This window comes from Pithys albifrons, chromosome 2 (assembly GCF_047495875.1).
Source record: "Pithys albifrons albifrons isolate INPA30051 chromosome 2, PitAlb_v1, whole genome shotgun sequence".
In the NCBI taxonomy this organism is placed as follows: domain Eukaryota; kingdom Metazoa; phylum Chordata; class Aves; order Passeriformes; family Thamnophilidae; genus Pithys; species Pithys albifrons.
The window spans coordinates 115,021,115-115,042,477 of NC_092459.1; the positions used below are offsets into that span (position 1 = coordinate 115,021,115).

General features: G+C 45.2%; 1 protein-coding gene and 1 long non-coding RNA gene across 4 annotated transcripts; one reads left to right on the forward strand and one right to left on the reverse strand.

The window, feature by feature from the left end:
* The first annotated feature begins 303 nt into the window (after positions 1-303).
* On the forward strand, positions 304-17,913 carry FERMT1 (FERM domain containing kindlin 1). 3 transcript variants are annotated; one of them, XM_071582170.1, is made up of 15 exons: positions 304-411; positions 3,889-4,062; positions 5,061-5,294; positions 6,693-6,839; positions 7,375-7,588; positions 8,372-8,474; positions 9,610-9,717; positions 10,571-10,702; positions 10,839-10,888; positions 12,877-13,001; positions 13,996-14,102; positions 14,722-14,937; positions 15,512-15,636; positions 16,161-16,302; positions 17,458-17,913. In XM_071582170.1, exons 2-15 carry the CDS (start codon positions 3,912-3,914, stop codon positions 17,629-17,631), a joined length of 2,028 nt encoding a protein of 675 aa, XP_071438271.1. In that variant the 5' UTR covers positions 304-411; positions 3,889-3,911; the 3' UTR covers positions 17,632-17,913. The 3 variants fall into 3 exon arrangements, with proteins under 3 accessions (XP_071438271.1, XP_071438272.1, XP_071438270.1); XM_071582171.1 differs by lacking the exon at positions 304-411 and adding an exon at positions 742-961; XM_071582169.1 differs by lacking the exon at positions 304-411 and adding an exon at positions 1,526-1,708.
* On the reverse strand, positions 7,802-9,738 carry LOC139685392 (uncharacterized). Its single transcript, XR_011700100.1, has 3 exons — positions 9,571-9,738; positions 8,252-8,529; positions 7,802-8,149 (listed from the first exon to the last, which is right to left on the reverse strand). It is a non-coding gene; the product is annotated as an uncharacterized lncRNA (long non-coding RNA).
* Positions 17,914-21,363: the final 3,450 nt, after the last annotated feature.

Genomic DNA, 21,363 nt, shown 5'->3' on the forward strand with positions numbered 1-21,363 from the left:
GCTCGTGGAAAAGCATTTGCCCAGTTCCTGTCGATTCAACCCCCTTTAATTCTGTGTCTCCTAACACAACTGCACCTCACAAACACGCTTTTCTGGGTTTTACCATTGCACCTCTGGAACTGATTCTCTCAGGGCAGCCCCAGCCCAACAGCAACCCCCGAGGAGGCTCGATGGTCTGGGGGGGTCACCTTGGAGGTGGCGCGACAGGGGGGCAGAAGTGACCCCGAGCGGCCGCGTTCCCGCCGCGCTGTCCCGCGGGGCGGAGGGAAGGGGAAGGAGAAGGGGAAGGGGAAGCGAGGAAGGGCCGCCTCCCCGGGGGTGCCGCCGCTCCTCCCTCGCCGTGTCTCAGAGGCCAGCCAGGTGCAGGCGGAGGGCGCTGAGGCGCGGGCAGCGCTGCCAGCGGGGCCGCAGGTGAGGGACGCGGGGTGATGCGGGCGCGGGGCACCTGCGGACGGCTCTGCGCTGGGGCGGCACTGCCCGACAGCCCGGCTGTGTTTGTTTGACAACGCTCCTCGCTGCCGTTTGGCGCTCCGGGCCCCTGCAGGAGCCTCCTCCCCGGGGCCGCGGCTGCCCGCACTTCCTCAAGGGCGGGCGCTGCTCCCCGGGCACCCCTGGCACCTCCGGGCACTGCGGCCCGAGGGATTCTGCGGGAAACATCGTTCCACCGCTCTTGACCTCAACCCCGGGTGCTCAGCATCTTGAGCTGGCTCGGCTCGCATCGTGCTCCGCTCCCGCGCGCAAGTGGAAGTTTGGGGCTGTAAGGGCTGCGATCTGCGGAGGGTTCGGGCTGCGAAGCCACCGCCGCACTCTGAGAGCCGCGATGGGCAGAGTGCGCCGTGGGAATCCCGACTGGAGTCAGCAGTAGCCTGGAGACGTGTTTCTGGCCTGTTTGGTCTGCCCGTGCCAGGCCTTACAGCTGAGCCCACGTGGAGACCAGGGGCTGGAGAGCGTCCCCGAACAGGTTCAGGCTGCCCTGGCAGTTTGGGTTCGGTTGGGTTTTAATCCTCGGTAGTTTGTTGTCCTCGTTGCTTTACTTGATCCCATTTCACCGCCAGGTTTTGTTTGTGCTGTGTACTCCGGTAGATTTACTAGTGTTTGTGTTGTCTCATATTCAAACTGAAACCTCCTGGATTGCAGAGAGGTGGAGACGAGGGCGGCTCTGGGGAGTGATGGAGCGCCAGGATTAGCTGCACTGAGGCCATGGTTTTCCAAGCCAGCACGAATGAAGGGAAGGGTTTCACCCACCCTTTGGGCTGCTCATTTTCACCCATGTCAGCACAAGCATTTGTGTGCAGAATTAGACTGGGAAGCGAAACCAAATTTAAAAAGAAACAAAAAAAATCCAGATCATCTCTCAAACGTACTCGTTGTTACAAGAGGGCAGATAAGGCTGGTGCTTCTCTGTAACTACTGGTTTATAGTGGGACAAGGCTGGGCACGAGTATAGTTCATCTGCCAGATTCCAGCCCTGTGCTGCTGAAATAAAATCACTTAGTTCTCATCCTTAGGCCATCTGTGGATTACTTTGGAAGTTGTTATTGATGCTTAGGAAGGTGACTATGGGCATTTTGACTTTTCTAAAGTCAGGAATGATAGCTCTTCTCTGCACCTTGTACTGCCCTCATGCTGAAAGCCTCATCTGCCCAGGAGACACCTCCGGAGCTGGGTCCTGGATGCTTCAGGAGTCACAGCCCTTCCCCTCCACCAGGTACCTCCTGGTTGAATGCATAGCTAAGCTCTTAAATCCATGTGGCACACAGCAGCACAAATTCCAAATCCTCTATCCCAGAGACAGGAAAGCCACAGTGTTTCCCAGTGTCCAACACAATGCCTTTATTTACCAAGGCAAGCCAAGCAAACTTCTTGGATAAGTATCAACCCTTGTTGGTTTAGTAACTGTTTGGTGAGCAGGTGTGGGCTGGCATATCCAAGAACCCCGGTAACAATAGTGCCTGTTCAGTGGCCTCTTGGAGTCACACAGTGAGGAAGTTGCAGTTTTCTGACCTAGGGCTGTCTAAATGTCATTGTAATTTTAGAATTTCCGGGCAGACTCTCAGCACTGTTTCAGTGGAACTCATTGGTAAGGGGATTTCCCCCTAAAAAGATGGCTTTGAGCTGTTTTTATATTCATTCATTTCAGAGAGGATCCATCTAATCCTTAACACCTACACTGTCTTTGCCTTTTTGTTTGGAATCACTTTTCCTTATTAGTAGAATTTGTCATTACCACCTCATTTCTGTTATCCCTTTGATACCATTTTACATCAGAAGGGTTGACACTCTAGGAGTTGAAGGAACCATGTCTACAGCTTGGTGTTCTGAGAACAGATTTTAAGAGAACTTCACTGGAACAGATGACTTTGATTTACACTGTGCTCCATAACACAAATACTGCATGAAATGTAATGTAACAACGTATCAAAAGTCATCCTGTTGAAATTCTTAAATCATAATATGCTAAGAAATATGGGTAATGCCAAAAAATCTTGGGAAGATTAAGCTGTAAAAGAATGGCTGCTCAGGTGCAAGAGCCTCCCTGTGAGCCTGGAAGGGAACCCCAGAATGAACACTGAACTGGGCTCTGCCTCAGAGTAGTATCTTTTGGCACTAAAAGCTTCTTTTATTATCTACTTGGTAACATAAAGCTTTGTTGTTATAAATTTGGTAAATAGATGATTTTAAATTTTCACCCTGTATCTACACTTCAGCTTAATTTTACATTAGTGTAAACTAAGCTGGTCTGATCTTGCCCTGCAGTCGGTCCTAGAACAGATCATTCCTTCTCTTCCTCTTCGCCTGTGACAACTGTCCTTGATTTTTCTGGGTTTGACTTAACTTTCAGGTTAAACATTTTGAATTACTGAATCCTTGTTTTTAAAAGAGATCTACAACAGCCTGTTAAGATTGTTACATCCCCTCTGGCCTTGTTTGTAAACATCTCCCTGGTTTTTTTATGTTAAAAGCAGCCTGTGCGGGGCACCTTCAGCAGTGTCTGTCACCGGGGTCTTGTGTCTTGCTGAAAGTCTGCATAAGTGGAAGTCATTCACTGTAGTGCCTAAGCCCCAACTGCAAAGGCTTGTTTTGGGACAGAGCTGATGTTGTATCTCCTCTCACGGGTTAAACAACACAAATCCCACCTGCAGCATCAGTCACTTTATACCTACGAGCTTTTTCTCTGGAAATTAGCAGAACTCAACCAAAGCTTCTCCTTGGATTCTTCTCTGGTTTGGCTTGGCACAGTTAGTGTGTACCTGTCCTGGCAGGAGCCTGGTGGGATCTCAGACAATTCCCCCTGCTGAGCCAGGACACATCCCCGTTCCAGGCAGCAGGAACTGCAGTTCTGAGCCTGGATATTGCTGGCAGAGAGCCACTCAGGTTAATTGTCTCCCCTCTCATCTACCCACACAGGTAAAACTGCTCTCTGGATGTGGTCCCACGGGACCAAGCTGGCAGAACTGCAAGTATAAACTTTGATTTGCAGTGAAAATTAGAGCCCTAAGCGTACAAGTCAACGAAATTCCTTGTTGGCTGGACAGATTGCCAAAACAGATCCCAGCCACAACTGCAGCTTTATGGTGTCCAGACTGGCAGATTAGCACTGGATGGGGAGAGAACACGGGTGAAACTGGGCCATCTCTACCCCACTGGAGGCAACTGAGTTGGGGGCACAGCAAAATCCAAATAAAGCCCAAAAGCCCCACATTCCTATCTTGCAACTGTAATCACCAGAGCAGAGTCTAGTTCTGAGGCAACAAGATAACCCCTCTGAAGTTCCAGCCAAGCCGCCATGAAGTCTTGGCAGCATGGAATTATGTTGAGACTGTGGAGAAATGCATTTGTTGGGAGAGTGGAGGGAAAACATCCTGTTTGTTTGATTTGTTTTTGCAGAGCTCACACAGACCTCTTTCAAAATGACTTCCTCAAGTGAATATGGGGCTCACACCTGGGAGCTCTTGCTGACAGTTGAGCATCAACTTGAAGATGTAGAAAAGGAATTTTTTCTACCGGTCACAGGGGACCTTCATATTGGAGGCCTGATGCTGAAATTAGTAGAAAAAATCAGTGAGTAAAGACCTCTTTAATTTACACAGTGTTATGAAAATTATGAGTGCAGCTTTCCCTCTACAAAGAGAGGCTCTGCCCCACTTCTGTGTCACAGCACAGAGCATGGAGGTGCTCTCAGAGTCAGGGTTTATGTGGTCAGAGCCCCTCCCTGTCTGTGGCTAAAGCCCCCATGCTATCACAGCGCAAACAAAGCTTGGGGTTTGCCTTCCAGTTAGACAAAAATAACCAGGCTGATTACTCAACTCCCTTTCCAGCCAGGTGTTATAGGTGGGTATTCTGCGGGTTTATCTACATATGGCAGTCAGAGACAGGATCAGTTGTTAAAAGGCACTTCAGAAATTACTGTTCTCTGTGCTACTGTGGCATTCTAAATCTGAGCCACATTATCCACTGCATACATTCAGGAAGGAACAGCTCAGACTGACCAAGTCAAAACTAGGAAATTAAAAGTAAAATACCCTGTGTACAGTCACAGCAAGTGAGCACAAGTGGAAAATACTTCTGTCACCCTGTGCACACTTACACATGCAACTGAGCCAGAAACGGATGCAGCCAGAGTTTCCACTGGGTCAGAAGACTAATTTTTCACAGTATTTTTTTCTGTAGCACTCAACTAGTGTGAAAAGCTTTCTATGTTAATATTTAAAGCAAATCTGAGACACGGTTTTTACCAGGGAACTCCAAAATAGGACAGGGCTCTGCTGTGTTAGACACACTGAGGAACAGCCTCTGCCTGGGGGAGCTGATGAGGAGGAAGGAGGAATGATGGAAAAGACTGAAACAGCCTGACCAAGAGCACACAGAAACTTCACCTCCTACTACACATTGACAGTTAGTTCCCAGTGACTGCCACAAGTATTCAGCAAATGGGTCTAGGGCTGTGGTTGCTGCCTTGATGTAAATAAATGTTGTTCTTGGCAGAGAACTGTTTCCAAACCATGTTGTTTTGTGTATTTGCTCCACAGTTTATTAACAAGCATATTGTATTTTCCTAGATGTGTCACAAGATTGGTCAGACTATGCTTTTTGGTGGGAGCAAAAAAAGTGTTGGCTCCTGAAAACCCACTGGACCCTGGACAAGTGTGGGGTGCAGGCAGATGCCAAGCTGGTCTTCACCCCCCAGCACAAAACGCTGCGGCTCCGCCTGCCAAACATGAAGACTGTGAGACTCAAGGTCAGCTTCTCCACTATGGTGTTCAGAGCTGTCAGTGACATCTGCAAAATTCTCAGTAAGTAAAGCTAAAGCCCCTCTGGCAACTAAGTTGGAGCGTTTTATTGGGCAATGTTGTTTTGATGTGAAGTCCTTCCTCACAAAACTGTTGAGCTCAAGGAGAAAGTTGAGTCAACCCCATGACAAAAGACAGAGTTGTTGGTTTTTAGGATGCAGTGTATGTCAGTGGTTCTCAGTCTCTGTGATAACTGATGCAAACACTGTCAGAAATGTGTCCCATGAGCTGCAGGAGGACTGGATAGTCAAGGTCCTGTTGGTGGGTTTGTAGGAATCCTTGTCCTGCTGGTTATTCTATGCCATAGACTAAGAGCTTGGGCTTGTCAATGTCCTACACCAGCCTTCACCACAGGCAATTTTATGGTGTCACCTGATTTATCACCTGTTTTCCCTTAGCCTATTGGTCATATGTATTCACTTCAGAAGCAGCATGTTTTAAATGTTCACAACTTCCACCTGGCCAAACCTGTTCAGATCAGGCCATATCTCATGACCCCACACCAGCTCTTGAATGTCTCACAGCACTGAGTCTCCAAGACTCTCTTTCCAATAATGGAGCACCTCCAGTAGAGATGAAGTTTTGGATCATCCAGATGTGTGCCTGTGCTCAAGAGGGAATAAACTGAGTCTGCAAACAGTGTTCAAAATCCCTTAGTTTTAGGGTAAAATGGGGATTAAAATCCTTATTTAAATTTAGATCTTCAAAGCTTAGCTCTTTAACACACTCATCTGCAGAAGGAATTTACTGCCTCGTATTGACCATAGTGCAGCTTTTAATTTCATGTCATGGCAGTGCATTGTGAAAGGTGCAATCTGTCTGTATTACCCTTAACAGCTCCACTGTAATTATGCCATAATTGTACAACTGGCATTTGCCCAAATCAAATATTTCTTCCATATTGAGTCAGTACAGAAATGCTGTGACTTTCCTCATGAGTGAATACTGTCAAAAAATGTCTTTGTTTACCCCAGGGTAAAGGTTCTTCAGAAATGAAGTGCCAGGTTTGCAGCTGAGAATATCTGTCTGAATCAGTGGTGCATCAGGGAATAGTGGGCAGCAAAGACAGAATCCCCTGTGAGAAATCCAGGGAATAATAAAAGGCTTGGACTCCAAATACAGTGGTTCTTCCTTATTCATAATTCAGATATTATGCCCAAAGGTGATTGCAGAGCCATTAGTGAAAGAGTTTTTCCTGGTGTTCTAAAATGCAGTTACACTTCCTACAAAAGCAGGCTTAAATCCTGTCAAAACTCATAGTCCAAAGCCTTGTTATAGAATTACTGGATCTTTCCATGGCTACTGCTTTCATCCTGCTAAAAATAAAATTCAGATTGCAACATGAAGCTTCCTGAATGTGCTAAGTTTCATCTTGCTTCACTTCCCAAACTGCCATTGTAGATATCAGACGGCCAGAAGAACTGTCTTTGTTGAAGCAATCAGGAGACACACTCAAAAAGAAGAAGAAAAAAGACAAGAACAGCAAAGAACCAGTTACAGAAGATATTTTAAACCTGCACAACTCCCCAGTGAGTTCTGGATTACCAGGTAATGAAAAGTCAATATGATTTTATTCTTCTGACTGAAAGTCAAAAAGAGGAAGTTCTTTGTTATGAAACTAAACCCAGGAAGACCAGTTTATGTAGGATGGTGGTCACAGAGACATGGCCTGAAATGAGTGGCTTCAAGAAATCTCCAATATATCAATATTTTCCTGTTGTTTCTATACATGTTTTCCTTTTCATTGATATGGAAAGGCCATACCAGAAAACAGGATGTGCTGCTGCTGTTTGAAAATGTGAGACCCCACTTAAAATATTCATGAAATTTGGCAACCTGCAAGCAAAATTAGAAACAAAGGCTTGAAAGTATTATGTGTGTCCCACGTCCAACACAACTGAGATATCTCACAGGGCAGGAAAGAGCATTTCTGGCCCTGAGGTCACCTCACCAATAAAAGCACAAGGCCAGGTGGAAACAGCAGAGATAGGAGATTGTCTTCAAAGAAACGGGGGTTTATGTCAGGAAGTGGCAGACAAGACCATTTTCCCCAGAAATAATATGTTACACTCTTAATTTGCAGCCAATCCAGGATTGTACAGCAAAACCATGACACCCATTTATGACCCTGTCAGTGGCTCACCAGCTTCTTCCACCATCACCTGGTTCAGCGACAGCCCCTTGTCGGGTCAGAACTGCAGCGTCCTCGCCCTCAGCTACCCCAGCTGCTCCCCAGAAATGCTGGCAGAGATGTACCAGCCACGGACCTTGGCTGACAAAGCCAAGCTCAACGCAGGGTAAGGTGCCTCCCTTTGACATCCTGTGCCTTTAGAATGATGAGGGATGTCACTGTGCAGGCTCTGGACTCAATTCTGCTGTCAGATGAAGGCAAAGTCAGTTGAGCACTGTGGGCACGGCTAAAGGACAGCTTGGATAGCAAAGTCACAGGGCTTTAAATGGAAATGGGCATGTGCATAATTCAGTAATTTTACATCACAAAGGGACTTACTGAGTTCTGCACAAGCAAACATTGCTTATTGTCCAGCACAGAGAACACAGAGCACTCAGGGCTCTCATGGTGCATCAGAGAGGATTGTCTCTCTAGCACTAACATTTGGACTGTCATTCATCTGTGGGGCATTTAACAGCGACTTGGATAATTTGATTGGATCTCATTGGATGACAGAAGTAGCTGGAATTATAAACCAGCCAATACTGGAATCAAAATATTACAGACAGATTCTTGCTTAAATGTACCTCTTTTTTCTGGCAATGAAGAAGAATCTCACTGGCATCATCCACCCCACAACTAGTTACTGCTCAGTCTCTGGCATCTGCTCCTGATGTTTTGAGTAGTGCTGGAGAAAAAAAAATTAGGAAGATTGTAAGTACTGTGTTTATACAATGAAAGTTAGAAATCCATACGAATATTCCACCTTCTTGAGTTATGTGAATTTTACCTGGACTTGCAGGAATTAGAGCTGCTTTTTCCCACTTTTTGTTTCACGATTGCATTGGAGCTCTGCAGGCGTGGTGGTTTTTCCTGTCCAGATGAATCTGTGGGTTGTTTTCTTCCCCAGCTGGCTGGATTCCTCTCGATCCCTCATGGAACAAGGCATTGTGGAGGACGACCAACTTCTTTTACGTTTTAAATATTACACTTTCTTTGATTTGAATCCAAAAGTAAGAGCTTTGTTTTTATTGCTGTTCATTGTTTGCCTGCTTTCATGTCAAGGAGCTATATAATAATAGAGAATACAGAGATAGATATATAGGATTTTAGGTAGAATTTGTTACAGGCCCTTCAGAAATCAACTTCTCCCCCTCAGCTACAGCCCCACTTTTACCCTCTGGACACTAAATCACCGTTTCTCACCTGAAATAAGATCTTGAGTATAAAGATGAGATCTGAAGAGCACCAGAAACAGTATTCAGTTTCCAGAGGGGTGGTTTACTTTCTCTCTCTCTTTTGACTTGAAAAAATTAAGAGAAAAACCAGACCAAGAGTATCCTAAATGATGTCATGGTGTAAGCCCTGTTTTTGAAAGTGAACTTTAAAATGACATTTATGTTCCACTGCCCTCACTGAGTTTCACAGCTTTTCTGGGTTGAACCCCTCAGAAGTGGTCAGGGCACTTTCCAGCTCATCTGGCATGTTTTTGGACAAATGCCACCCCCACTAAAATTCAATCCCAGCCAGTCACAGAGCCATAGGGTGAGACAGCCCAAAAGAGCTCCAGGCAGCTCAATACCTCAGCTCTGCTGGGAGAGGTCACGCCCCATGGTTTGCTCTGGGGCTTGAATATTTCTGTGAGTCACTTCAGCTTATTAACCAAGTAGATAATAAGAAACAATCACTGTCCAAAAAACAGGTAGTGAGTAAAAGCAGACATGACAAATACGAAGTCAGTGCAAAGGCAGAACTGGAAGCGAAAAAGCCAAGAGCCAAGAGGGGAAGTGAGGGACACGAGTTCCGCGTGTCACACTCGTATCAGCCATGTCACGTTGTTCTCACTCCCACAATGTGGTTTCACATTTCTGTTAGGCCACTCCAAGGCCTGCTGCCTCAAAAGGGGGTGTCTCAGCCTCCCCTTCTGCCTCAGCCAAGGGCTCCTGATGCATTTTCTGTTGGCTTAGCAAGTCACTGTGACCATGCACACAATCCACAAGCTGGTATAAGGGAAGGATAGGAACAAGGCAGAGGTGGGAGGAGGAAGGAGACGAGGGTTGTGGTTCAGCCCCAGTGCTGGCTGAGCTGCAGCTGATTGCGGCTCTGTACCTGGTGGTCACTCACGGCCAGTGCTGTCCCTTCCCTCAGTACGACGCCGTGCGGATCAACCAGCTGTACGAGCAGGCACGCTGGGCCCTCCTGCTGGAGGAGATCGACTGCACCGAGGAGGAGATGCTGATCTTCGCCGCCATTCAGGCACGTACTTGATCCGGGTGGCAAAACCTGTTTCCCAAGAGGCAGGCACAAGTTGGACAGGACTGAGATAGAGCCAGGCCAATAGCTCTGCTTGCACTGGGGGTCTGCTCCCTGGGTGAGACACAACAGCAGCGACCAGCAGCTAAACCGCCTGAACTCAGGGGCAGCAGTAACACCATTATTCAAACTGGCACAGACAAGTATGGAACCCCAACTAACATTGTCTAGAGCAAACCACAACCAGGATGCAACTTTGATACCAGATCAGAGGATTAATATGAAGTGTAGTCCCCACATCAGCTCTTCTTCCTGAAAATTTCTGTAATACCCACATTTGTGCTGTAGCCCAGGGGGAAGGTCAGGACACTATGGAGTACATGGAAATTTAACATGACCAAGCATGGCTTAGTCCCTGACCATAGATAACAAGGCACAAATGTTTATTGGTAATAAATTCCTTCCTTTCAAATGTAAATGGAGCTGCCAAAAATTCAGAGCCTGCCACTGCAGAACACCAGAGAGTTTGCTGCCAAGTTTCCACCTGTTATGGATGGCACCTGAAGTTTACAGTTCCAGGGATGCAAATGTAGCACCTTGTCAGACTCCCAGAACAGGGACAATGATACCAGCAAAGGAATGCAAACACTGGCAATTAAAATAGGAAACTGTTATCAGCTGTTGCACTGCAGGTCACAGTGGACATCCTCTTTCCTTGTGAAAAAACCCTGGTTCTGTGCTGCAGAACTTCACACACCTGTTCAGGTCCTGGAGGACTAAATGGCCCTTTTCGTATGCTGTGATTGTGTGTTGCTAATTGATATGCTGACTATTGGATACTGATGTTTTATTTTAGTATCATGTAAGCAAGTTGTCGTTGTCATCAGAGGCACAAGATTCCACCTGTGAGTCAGAAGTAGATGAAGTGGAAGCTGCACTTTCTAACCTGGAAGTGACACTGGAAGGTGGAAACACAAGTAACATTTTGGTATGTCCTTTGGGATCCTGGAACTGCTTTCACTGTGTCAAAAGTGTTGACTCTGAGGAGCCTACCCAGTTCCTGAGTTTTTTAACGTGATTACAGAGTATATTGTACTAAAATTATTCCTAATTATTCCCGATAGGAGGACATCACAGACATCCCAAAACTTGCTGATAATCTCAGGCTAGTTAGGTGAGTTGTTGAAATAATTAATAAAACATGCAAACCTTAAGCTTAATAAAACAGGATAAAACAGGCTTAACCTTACAAGAGATCTCCTGAGTTTTTCATTCCATTCTAACAGTAGATCCTGTGGTTATAAATTAACAAATATCCCTAAACCAGCCTAATACCATCCTCTTCCAGTCTTTCTCTTGCTGCTTCTGGCAAAGTTTCTTGGCAAGTCTTTCCAGCTCTTGGGGTAACTGTACTTATTAAAAGCTCAGACTGTTTGTATTTCCTTGTGCTCACCGGTCATCACCTCTAAACAAAAGGGCTGACAGTTTTATTTTCAATCACATTTTACCATTTTTTCCAGTGAAAAACTAGAAGAAACTTGTGGTTCTCCCTGAGAAGAATTTCTGAAAGCAACCCTGGGGAGTGTATTTTTTAAACAAAAGAAACAACCCAATTACCCCTTTCTAACCAAACATGGAGGCTGTTTTTTTAACATCAAAATTACTTTCTGTGATCTCACTATAGTATCTTGATTTATATGTGATTCAAATGACTGCAGAGACCTCAAGTCTGCAGTACCTTTTATCATAAAACAGCCCTTGTGTTTAAGAAAGATAAAGTTTCCTGTTGCACAAATATTTATCAGATTCATTCCGTTGACAGATGGTGTTTAATAGGCAGGAACTGAAAACTGCACCTGAAAAATTGTAACTGTTGTTAACTGTTAGGAATTGTTAATTATTAATTTCCAATTAGGAATTTTATTTGACATTTAAATTATTAAGGTGGCTTCTGATGAAAGGGAATTTAAGGTTTTAACAGTGGATTGTTTGTTTTCCCCAGCAGTAGAGCAGTTTGCTTTTAAAAGTATTCAGAGGTTATTTTTCATGATGAAAAAGTTCCTGAGTGCTTGATAAATCACTTTCTAAACCTAAGACATTGTAGGAACTAGGTAAGGTGTAAAACATCTCTTTAAAGAAACAAACACATTTTGCTACTGTAATTATTTGCTTAATTGTAAACCTGAATGCAAAGCTTTGCATGTCCCACTGCTTCACTCTTCATATGGGGAACTTCTATTCCTATTTATTCCCAGTATGCACCACATTAGCACACTAGAAAATGCTGTTTCCAGGTGGATGACAATATTGTGATGACAATATTTTTTCCAAAACAACAAAAAGCTTTTCATAAAGTTTTCAGCAACTTTTCTTTAATAGAAAAATAAATTTGTCTAAAAAAATTAAAGTACCTTATTTTTGAAGAATGTCACTGTAGAGGAGAATTAAAAGCCAAATTACTTGGCAGCTTTGAAAATCCACAATGTTCTTCTAATTGAAACATAAAAATTGCCATTTTCTAGAAAGGATTCTAGACTATGATTTTTAGAAAGGGTCTAGGGAAGGTAAAAGTGTGTATAATAAATCACTGTTTTCCAGAGAGCTTTATACAACTTGTAGATTTAAAGGAAGGACTGGAATGTTTTTTTTTCTTGTTTCTTTTTTCTAACTTCATTGCTGACTTTGTTGCTACTTGTGAAGTGCTTCTCTACTAAAATAGTGCTAATACCTCTGTTTTTCTCTCCTGTAATTAGGGAAGGAATATAATTTTGTTGTGTTAGATAAAGCCAAAAAGGTGGTCTCTACTCCCTTTCAGTTTGATGAATATAAATTGGTTTTATGGGTGCAAAGACTCAAGATCAGGAGCTGTGAAAAACTGTTGCCAGTTCTGGTGCACATGAACAACCAGGGGGTTACACTGGTGTTACTGACTTCATGGAAAAGCCAGAGATGGGATTCAGCTGGAATCTGGGGTAAAACCTCATCAATACCCAGGATAACCAGGGTTGATTCCAGGCATTTTCCACCCCTCTCACTGATGCAGGTGTAACTCACTAAAGACACAGTGTGACCTTGAATTTGGGATCCACCATAATACTTGGGAGTGACTTGGCCATTTGTACCTGTCAATACAGACAAATGTGATTTCTTTGTTTCCTGTAGGCCCAAGAAGCTGGCACTCAAAGCTATCAAGTCATATTGGTTTATCTTCAGAGACACTTCAATATCTTATTTTAAAAACCAGGAATCCGCCCAAGGAGAACCTATTGAGAAACTAAACCTAAAAGGTAGGAATTTTCCTTTCTTTCCTTTCCTGCTGTATTCATGAACGGAGGAAGTCAAGCAATCCCTGCCAGACTCAGGCAGACAAGCACAACAGCCTTTAATCTTGGAGCTTTTCCAGTCCCTGAGACTCCTAAGCAGGCAGACCACACCTGCAGAGAGGCCTAAACAAAAAGTAGTCAGTAGTTCAAACCAAGATTATCTGAGCCTGATTTTTAAAATGACAGGTACTGCTGACTCCTTAAAGATGTCAGATAGAGAAGGTGACCTGTGGGATACTTTTATTTCCAAATATTTTTATCCCACCTGCAATGGCTGTGTTCAGCTCTGTGCTTGGCAGACACTCCCTGGCAGTAGGGAGGGCAGCAGGGACGAGGATGCAGGGGCAGGAATGTGCAACCCTGTGCTGTGCAGGGACAACTCCAGCACCTCCTGGGGGCCTGGTTTGTCATGCATGGGATTCCATGGGCACAAACAGCTTCTGGAGGAGCAGCCCTGGGTGTGCCCACGGAAACACCAGCACCCTGGACAGCCTCCATCTGCATCTGCTCCTGCAGGGACACCCTTTGGGCACATCAGGATTCATCCTGGAAGAAACCTTTGAAATAGAAGATTGACCCCTGTGAACACATGACTCTGCAAACCAATCTGCATGTCCTCAGTAGGTCAGAGAAGTGCATGGTAAAACCAGCCAGGGGAGCTGGAGCCTCACCAAGTGGCCTCTCAGCAGTTCCTCTCCAGTTTTGTGGGCATTCCTGTCCTTTCTGTTCCACACTGACTCTTGTGCTCCCTGAGCTCAGAGCTCTCACCCCTGGCAAGCCAGACCAGGCACGGAACTGGAACTAAAACCTTTCCTTAGGCCTAAGCTTCCAAAGTCCTCTGATCTCAAAGGAAAACAACTTCAGTATTAAATTCAGTTCTTTAGTATTAAATTAGTGATTAAAATTAGTGATATAGGAATGAAAACAATTCACTTCCTTCTGATTCTCTGTGATCTAGGATGTGAAGTTGTACCAGATGTAAATGTTTCAGCAAAGAAGTTTGGAATCAAGTTACTAATTCCTGTTGCTGATGGCATGAATGAAGTGTATTTAAGATGCGACAATGTGAGTAACAAGACAAGGGAAAGTTGGGATTCCAGATTTATGGCAGATTGATTAGAAGACCTGTTGTCCTGTTTTAGAATTTGTGTGGAAAAATAAGGATGCTGCAGAGAGTTTATTATCTAAATCTTTAGTAAAATTTAAGAATGATGTGGTGGCCTGAAAAATACGTAACAGTTATGGGGACAAAAGGACAATAACCCTGTGTTTATCATCAGCTTCTAAGTAAAGCTGATAGAAAGAAAAAAAAGAACAAACTATCAAAAAAATAAAAAGAGGTTACAGTATTTTGTTCCAATGTTTTCAGAGGGCTGTGGTTTGGATTTTGTTCTGTTCTTTTTTCTGAATTAGATCTCTCCCCATTCAGATGAGGGCAATGTGATAAGGATCTTACATTAGTTTTCAGTTTATTTTGTTTGTATTGAAATGTGTCAGACCAAGTTGTGCAAAAATGTTCCGTGGGTGAAAACTAGTCATGCAATAAAATTTCCATGAGTGTCTACCCCAAAGTACTGGATTTCTTTGAAAATGTAAAGCCTACCTGTTCTGCAGAGGCAGCTGTGTGGGTGGCACTGGTGCCCCCAGGGAGGAGCAGTGTCCAACCTGTCCCTGTTGATTCCAGGAGGATCAGTACGCTCGCTGGATGGCTGCCTGTGTTCTGGCCTCCAAAGGCAGAACCATGGCCGACAGTTCCTACCAGCCCGAGGTCCAGAAGATCCTGTCGTTCCTTCAGATGAAGAACATGTCTTCCCAGGCTACCTCTGACCCAGACAGTGTGGATATGAAACCCGAGTGCTTTGTCTCCCCACGCTATACCAAAAAATACAAGTCCAAGCAGGTACCCTGGGCATGGCTGGGTGGCTGGGGGTGGTTCAGGGGTTGCTGAGGGGTGAGGATGCATCCAAGCAGCATTTCAAAGCTGTGAAGCAGAATCATTTGTCCCTTTGCACAAGGCCTTTTCTTTAAAGTGAACACAGGGACAGGTGTCTTGTACCTCTCCTACATCCACACCCCCTCCTAAGTCACCCATGATGTTCTGCTCCTGATACACTGTCCCTGGAAGTCCCTTCAGAGTAAGAAAGGAGGGGTTTAAGGACAGGGAGCTCCTCTGCATCTGAAACAACAGGGTCTTCCTGTCCCCTTGTCCTGAGTGCCTCTCCTTCCTCTGCACCTAATTCCTTGTCCACTGCTTTTGCTGCAGAAGGGCCCAGCCTCTCCATGCCGAGGACAGTCTGCACTGCTCTGTCCTGCCCTGGGCACTCAGCTCTGTCCCCAGGTGCTCTCTAGGGCACACCTGCACAAATGGTGACGACCAAGTGTCCGAGCATGGGACCAGAGCTAATGGTGTTTGATTTAGTGATTTTTGTTCTCCACTCAACTGAAACCTCTCTCTCTCCCCCTGTGTTTCCCAGCTGACCGCTCGCATTCTGGAAGCCCACCAGAATATCTCCCAGATGTCCCTGGTGGAGGCCAAGCTGCGCTTTATCCAAACATGGCAGTCCCTCCCCGAGTTTGGCTTATCCTACTACATCGTAAGGTAATCCCACTCCCACAGCCAGGCCAAGCTGCCATGGCGTGGTCATGCCCAGTGATTTGCAGGATGTTCTTTGACTCCCTGTTCTGGAAACATTCCCTATTTTTTCCCTGCAGACTTTTTTTACCTCTGGTGACATATAAAATATTAAATCTCTTTTGATTATATGACTTAATATAACTAGAAGAACACGTGTCAACATTATAGAAATGAAGGAACAAAAATTATTTTTTGCATTTTTTCCAGTAAAAATACAAGCAAATTCATACATTCAGGAAGAACTTTTTTGAAGAAAACAATGAACTGGAAAGATTTCAGCCAGACCTACCTGCCTGATTATTTCCCATCTTACACCATGGTTCACTAGCCCACACTTTTGCTTTATAACCAATCCTGTTCAAAACAAGAGTCCAAGCTCTCCTCAATCCCACATTTTTTCACTTTCAGAGGAGAGCAGGTGAGATGTTTCTCTAGACAGAAACCATTGCAAACCAGATCCGCTCAAAGGTTTTGGGGTTTTTTTTCAGGTTTAAAGGAAGCAAAAAGGATGATGTGCTTGGGGTGTCCTACAACAGGCTGATACGGATAGACATGGCCACAGGAGATCCCATCACAACATGGAGGTTCTCCAACATGAAGCAGTGGAATGTGAACTGGGAAATCCGCCAGGTAAACCTGGAACAGCTCTGCCTTCGGTGCTTGCATTTCAGACACACTGGAGGATGCTTTCAGAAAGTATTTTCAAACCTCAGGGAAAAGATTTTGAACAAGTTGTGACATGTCATTAATGAGCTGCCTGAAGTTTTTCCTAATGGAGTCTGCAGTCAGAAACGAGAAACTAAAAGACTGCCAGTTTTAGAGGTTCCTACCAAGCTTATTCTTTACAAGTTGCCCTTGATTTTGATGGAATGAAATACAGAGACTTCAAGGTGAATTCTGACATGTTACATTTATTGCTGTCAGTAAAAACCTCATTTTATCTCTCTGTGCAGTGCAGCTCATGCATCATCCTCTAAATTGTGGTGATTCAGTCTCTATTACAGACTGAGGATACAGGATTTGCCTTTCAAATCCCAAACTGAGATTGCAAGGGCTGCAATTCTGTGTCGATATGTGGTCCCTGATTTGGGGTTTCAAAGCTTGAAGCCAGCTCTGTAAATTATACATTTCTGGGGTGGAACTGGTGTGACCTGATGTAAATTGGAGCAGCCTGAGAACTGTTCCTGCTTACAGAGTTTTCCACATCCATCTGCCAGAACCAGGAGAGATCAGACACGCTCTCTGTTGCTCTGCTGCAGGACTCCCTCTCTCAGAGCCTGTAATTGTGGTAAAGTTGCTGGGTTTTCTTTAAATCCCTCTCAAAAAAGAGAGAAACCACAGTTAGCAACAAAGCTCAGTCTGCTGTATTTCAGAACTGACAGTAGCTGGAAACCAAAACCTGGAGCCCAAATGCAGATTTAAGGCCAGCACATAATAAGGGACAGATTAAACATTAATGAGTAAGTGCACAAAGAGTCAGGATTGCCATTCCTGCTCTTCCCAGTGTTCACTTTATAATGCCATTGGGAAAAGAATTACAAGCACGAATTTGTTGCCTGCCTGAACAAGTAAAAAGATTTTGACCACAAGAGGGCCCTGATAGAGCAGAGAATTAAGGGACAAGCGGCCAAACACCCTCACATGCAGCAGAACAGAAATCCCGGTTAGCAGAGGCAGGTAGTGCTCCATCACAGTACTTGTGACCCAGCTGTGCTGCCACCCGTTGTTTCTCTTCCCAGATGTGCCTTATCCCTGTGCCTGATTTTGCCATACCTGGTTTTTTAGGTTGCCATCGAGTTTGACCAGAACGTGTTCATCGCTTTCACGTGCCTGAGCGCAGACTGCAAAATCATCCACGAGTACATTGGGGGCTACATCTTCCTGTCCACACGTTCCAAAGACCAGAACGAAACCCTGGATGAGGAGCTCTTCCATAAATTAACTGGGGGTCAGGAGTGAGGCAAAGTGAACTCTCTTCCCTCTGCCTGCTGCTTGTTATAGCTGAGACCAAACAAAAATCTCTCTGATTGTCATTGGTGGCTACTAATTATTGTACATGTCAATTAATCTTTGTACTATGACTAGGACTGTTTACAGTTTTTGTTAAATATTGAAGGTCATTGGATGTCGTATCGCAACTCCCTCATCAGTACTTCAGAAAATGAAATAATTTTTGTTTTCCTTTTGTACAGCTTGATGTTTTTAAATAAAGAGTGCCTGGCCACTGGTCATTTTTTTATATCTAGTATTTCTAATTGCAGCAATCTGTATAAATATCCAGGACATGTAACCTGAGGGTTTTGTACGGCAAATTTTCTCTGTTACAGTCACGCAACATCCACTGCTAAACTGGCTGTTGTTAAAGAGCCCAGCTTTTATCAGAACCAAACCTGAATAAATACATATTTTAAAGCTACATGACTTGTCTAACACCTGCCCTGAGAGCACAAAACATTCCATCAGTGTTCCAAAGTCCTGCAGACTCAGATATCGAAACTCCTGTAGTGATTACTCAGTTGCTCAAAAATGTAGCACCCATGTCTAACTTCATCCACTCAAGTGGTTCCTTGAGAGCCAGAGACGCTACAAAATATTCATCTTGGCAAAACTGGATCCAGAACATTGATCTTTTGAGGAACTTTGTTGGTAACCTGTTAAAAAGGCCTTGGAGTGTGAGCCTTTCTTTCTGTCCCTGTTACTCTGTTTCACTGTGACATCTCACTGAACTAAACTTGCTCATGTGTGAGGAACTAGAATTCTGAAGAAATGATCCTACGGGTGATGCAAACTGCAAAGAGATTGATGCTCCAAGGGCTGGAGCACCTCTGCTCTGGAGACAGGCTGAGAGAGCTGGGGGCGTTCGGCCTAAAGAGGAAAAACCTCCAGGGAGACCTCACAGCACTTTCCAGTAATGGAGTCCAAGAGGGCTGGAGAGGGACTTTGGACAAGGGCATGGAGTGACAGGACAAGAGGGAATGGCTTCTCACTGACAGGGGGCAGAGTTAGATTGAATGTTAGGAGGAAATTCTTCCCTGTGAGGCTGGTGAGGCCCTGGCACAGGTTGCCCAGAGAAGCTGTGGCTGCCCCATCCCTGGAAGTGTCCAAGGTCAGGTTGATGGAGCTCTGGGCAACCTGGGATAGTAGTGGAAGGTGTCTCTGCCCATGGCAGGGGGATTGGAATGAGCTGAGCTTTTAGGTCCCTTCCAACCCAAGCCACTCTGATTCCTCAGTGATCCTGTGCCTGAGGAACCAGCTCTGCAGCCACCAGCCCTGCCTGTTGGAAGGAGCCACAAACACCAGGTTGAAAGAAATTCAATTCTACTCTGCAATGCACAGTGATCAGTAAAGCAAGGACAGGGTGAAGCTGGGAGAATTCATGGAACTGCTGGACAAGCCCAAACTGGTTTCACATATCTAAAGGAATACAGTGGGGGCATGTGTTGTCATATCACCAAGAGATGCTGCAGAAATCACTGTGTTAATTCATAAACATCACTGGGACCAAAAAGCCCTGATTATTATGCCATGCCCTCTGCTCTTCTCCAGTGCCTGTCAGTAGGCTGCACTGTAATCACTCCCAGTTTGTGCCAGTTCAAACTATACATTTAAAAAATAAAAAGTACAGCCTGCTTCCCAGCCCCTTGTTCTTCCCTCTCCTCAGCACATTTTATACAGGCTGAGGGACTGAAGGACCATCAGTTTTCCCTCAGTACTTTCCCACTTCTCCCTTGCTTGACACAGGCCCAGTATTTTCCTCGTGCTATGAGAACCACCTATATGAGTGTCCAAATCCAAACATTTGCCGTATTTAAGGCCTGCTCATATGTGCCATGGGAGAGCTGAATGCTCTTATTAGTGCCAGCACCTCTTACACAGACAGCTGCTTTCCAGGCTCAGCATCCACTCAGGCTTTGCAGTCAGGATCCTGACCATGCCTGCATTGGAGCCCCTCAATTGGCACAGACTCCTATAAATTGCTCCCTGGGAAGCACAGCCCCCTGCAGTGCAGCCCCTCATTTGGCAAGGACAGACCCCTATAAATTGCTCCCTGGGAAGCACAGCCCCCTGCTTGGCACTTCTTGGAGAAGAGCTTGCTATTCAACTGTTAGATGGAGGTCCTGGAGCTGCCACTTGCCTACGTGACCTGAACACCGGATTGCAGAGACGGGAAATCTGAACCTAAGTTTCATTATGAGAGCATGTGGCTCATTTCGCTGCTGAACAAGCACATCCACTTGCAATCCAAGCTGACTGGACTGGGATTCCAGAGAAACTATCAAATATTTCCATTTTCTTTCCTGCCCCTCCTTTAATCCCATCCCATGTGTCACTGCTACTCTGCAAGGAGGCTCTGCCAGCTCATCCTGGCTGGCTGTCAGCCCTGTCCTTTGCCTTCTGGCTTTAATGGAATGATCCCCTGCTGCTGTCCTCTCTCCACATTTCTTTAAGTCAACAGCTTATCTCCTTGCTCCACTCACCTTGCAAGGCTTTTCCATTATAGGTAAGGAACACTAAGGAAAGGAATCTCAGTCCTGCAACGACCTGATCAGACCTGGTTCATCCCACCTGATTTTCACACAGGGTTAAACACCACAGGGCTCTCTGGTCTGCAGCAACCACTCTATTCATCCCACAGTGCCCGATGTGGGAGAGGTTTGCCAGAGTGAGTGAAAGCAGGACAAGGGCGTCTGCCTTGAAGTTTTGCAATACAGAGATGAAATCCTGGACAGGAATGTTGTTTAGATGAAAACAAAAACCTTTCAGGAAACTTATACCTCAGCTCAGCCACAACCCTACTCTGTACACGGTGCTTCGATAAACCCAGGTCAGGGTAAAACACCGCAGATGTCAGAGGTTTGCTCTTACTCACATCAAATTCCGTAGGGAATTTCACTGCAACGTGTGTTACTGCAGCAGAGACATACACCCAGTTTTCTGAAACCTCAAGCTAAATAATCCTATTCCTGCATTCTCTCCCTGTTCTCTATAGGAAAATGTCTTGCTCGTGCTTGCTCTGTTGACAGACCTGCAAAACATTTCTTTTGTTGGCTTTTAAATCCGTACTCCAGATTTCTTTAGGATATTTTCATTCTTAACCATCACTTGGATCACAGCCAGCGAGAAACATTCACCTCTTAAACTTTACAGCCTGGTACCATCCTCGCCTTCTGCTCTCCCCAAGCTCTGCTTATCTTGGTGTCACTAAGGAATGCAGGACTCAGCCCGAGCATTCCTGCGGGCAGAGGGGCTTTGTGCAGCCCTGGATCACCCCGGGGAGGGGGCGTCTGTTCAGCCCCTTATGCATCACCCCTGTGAAAAGCCTGACAAAAACGCCAGCCTTTACTGAACACTCCCTCAGGTTGCCACTGAAACTGTTAGAAAAGCAGAAAAAAAGGAGAAGAATAAAAGGTGGCATGAGAACAAACCAAAGTGAGTCACAAAGGGGAAATCTCTGCCTGTTGTTACCAGGTATTTCTTAAAAAATGGTGAGAGAGGGCTGCTGCCTGCCCTGGAAACCTTCATCAGTAGTTGGGCAGCAGCTTGAGTTATAGGACCACATTCCAGATGATTGGAGTTTGCAGCTAAGTAGAGCTGGGAAGATACAACAACACCTGCTGCCAAAACTGGGCATGCAAAAAGCAGAAACAAAGCAGGAAAATAAAAACAAAAGCTCATTTTCCAAGGTTGCTC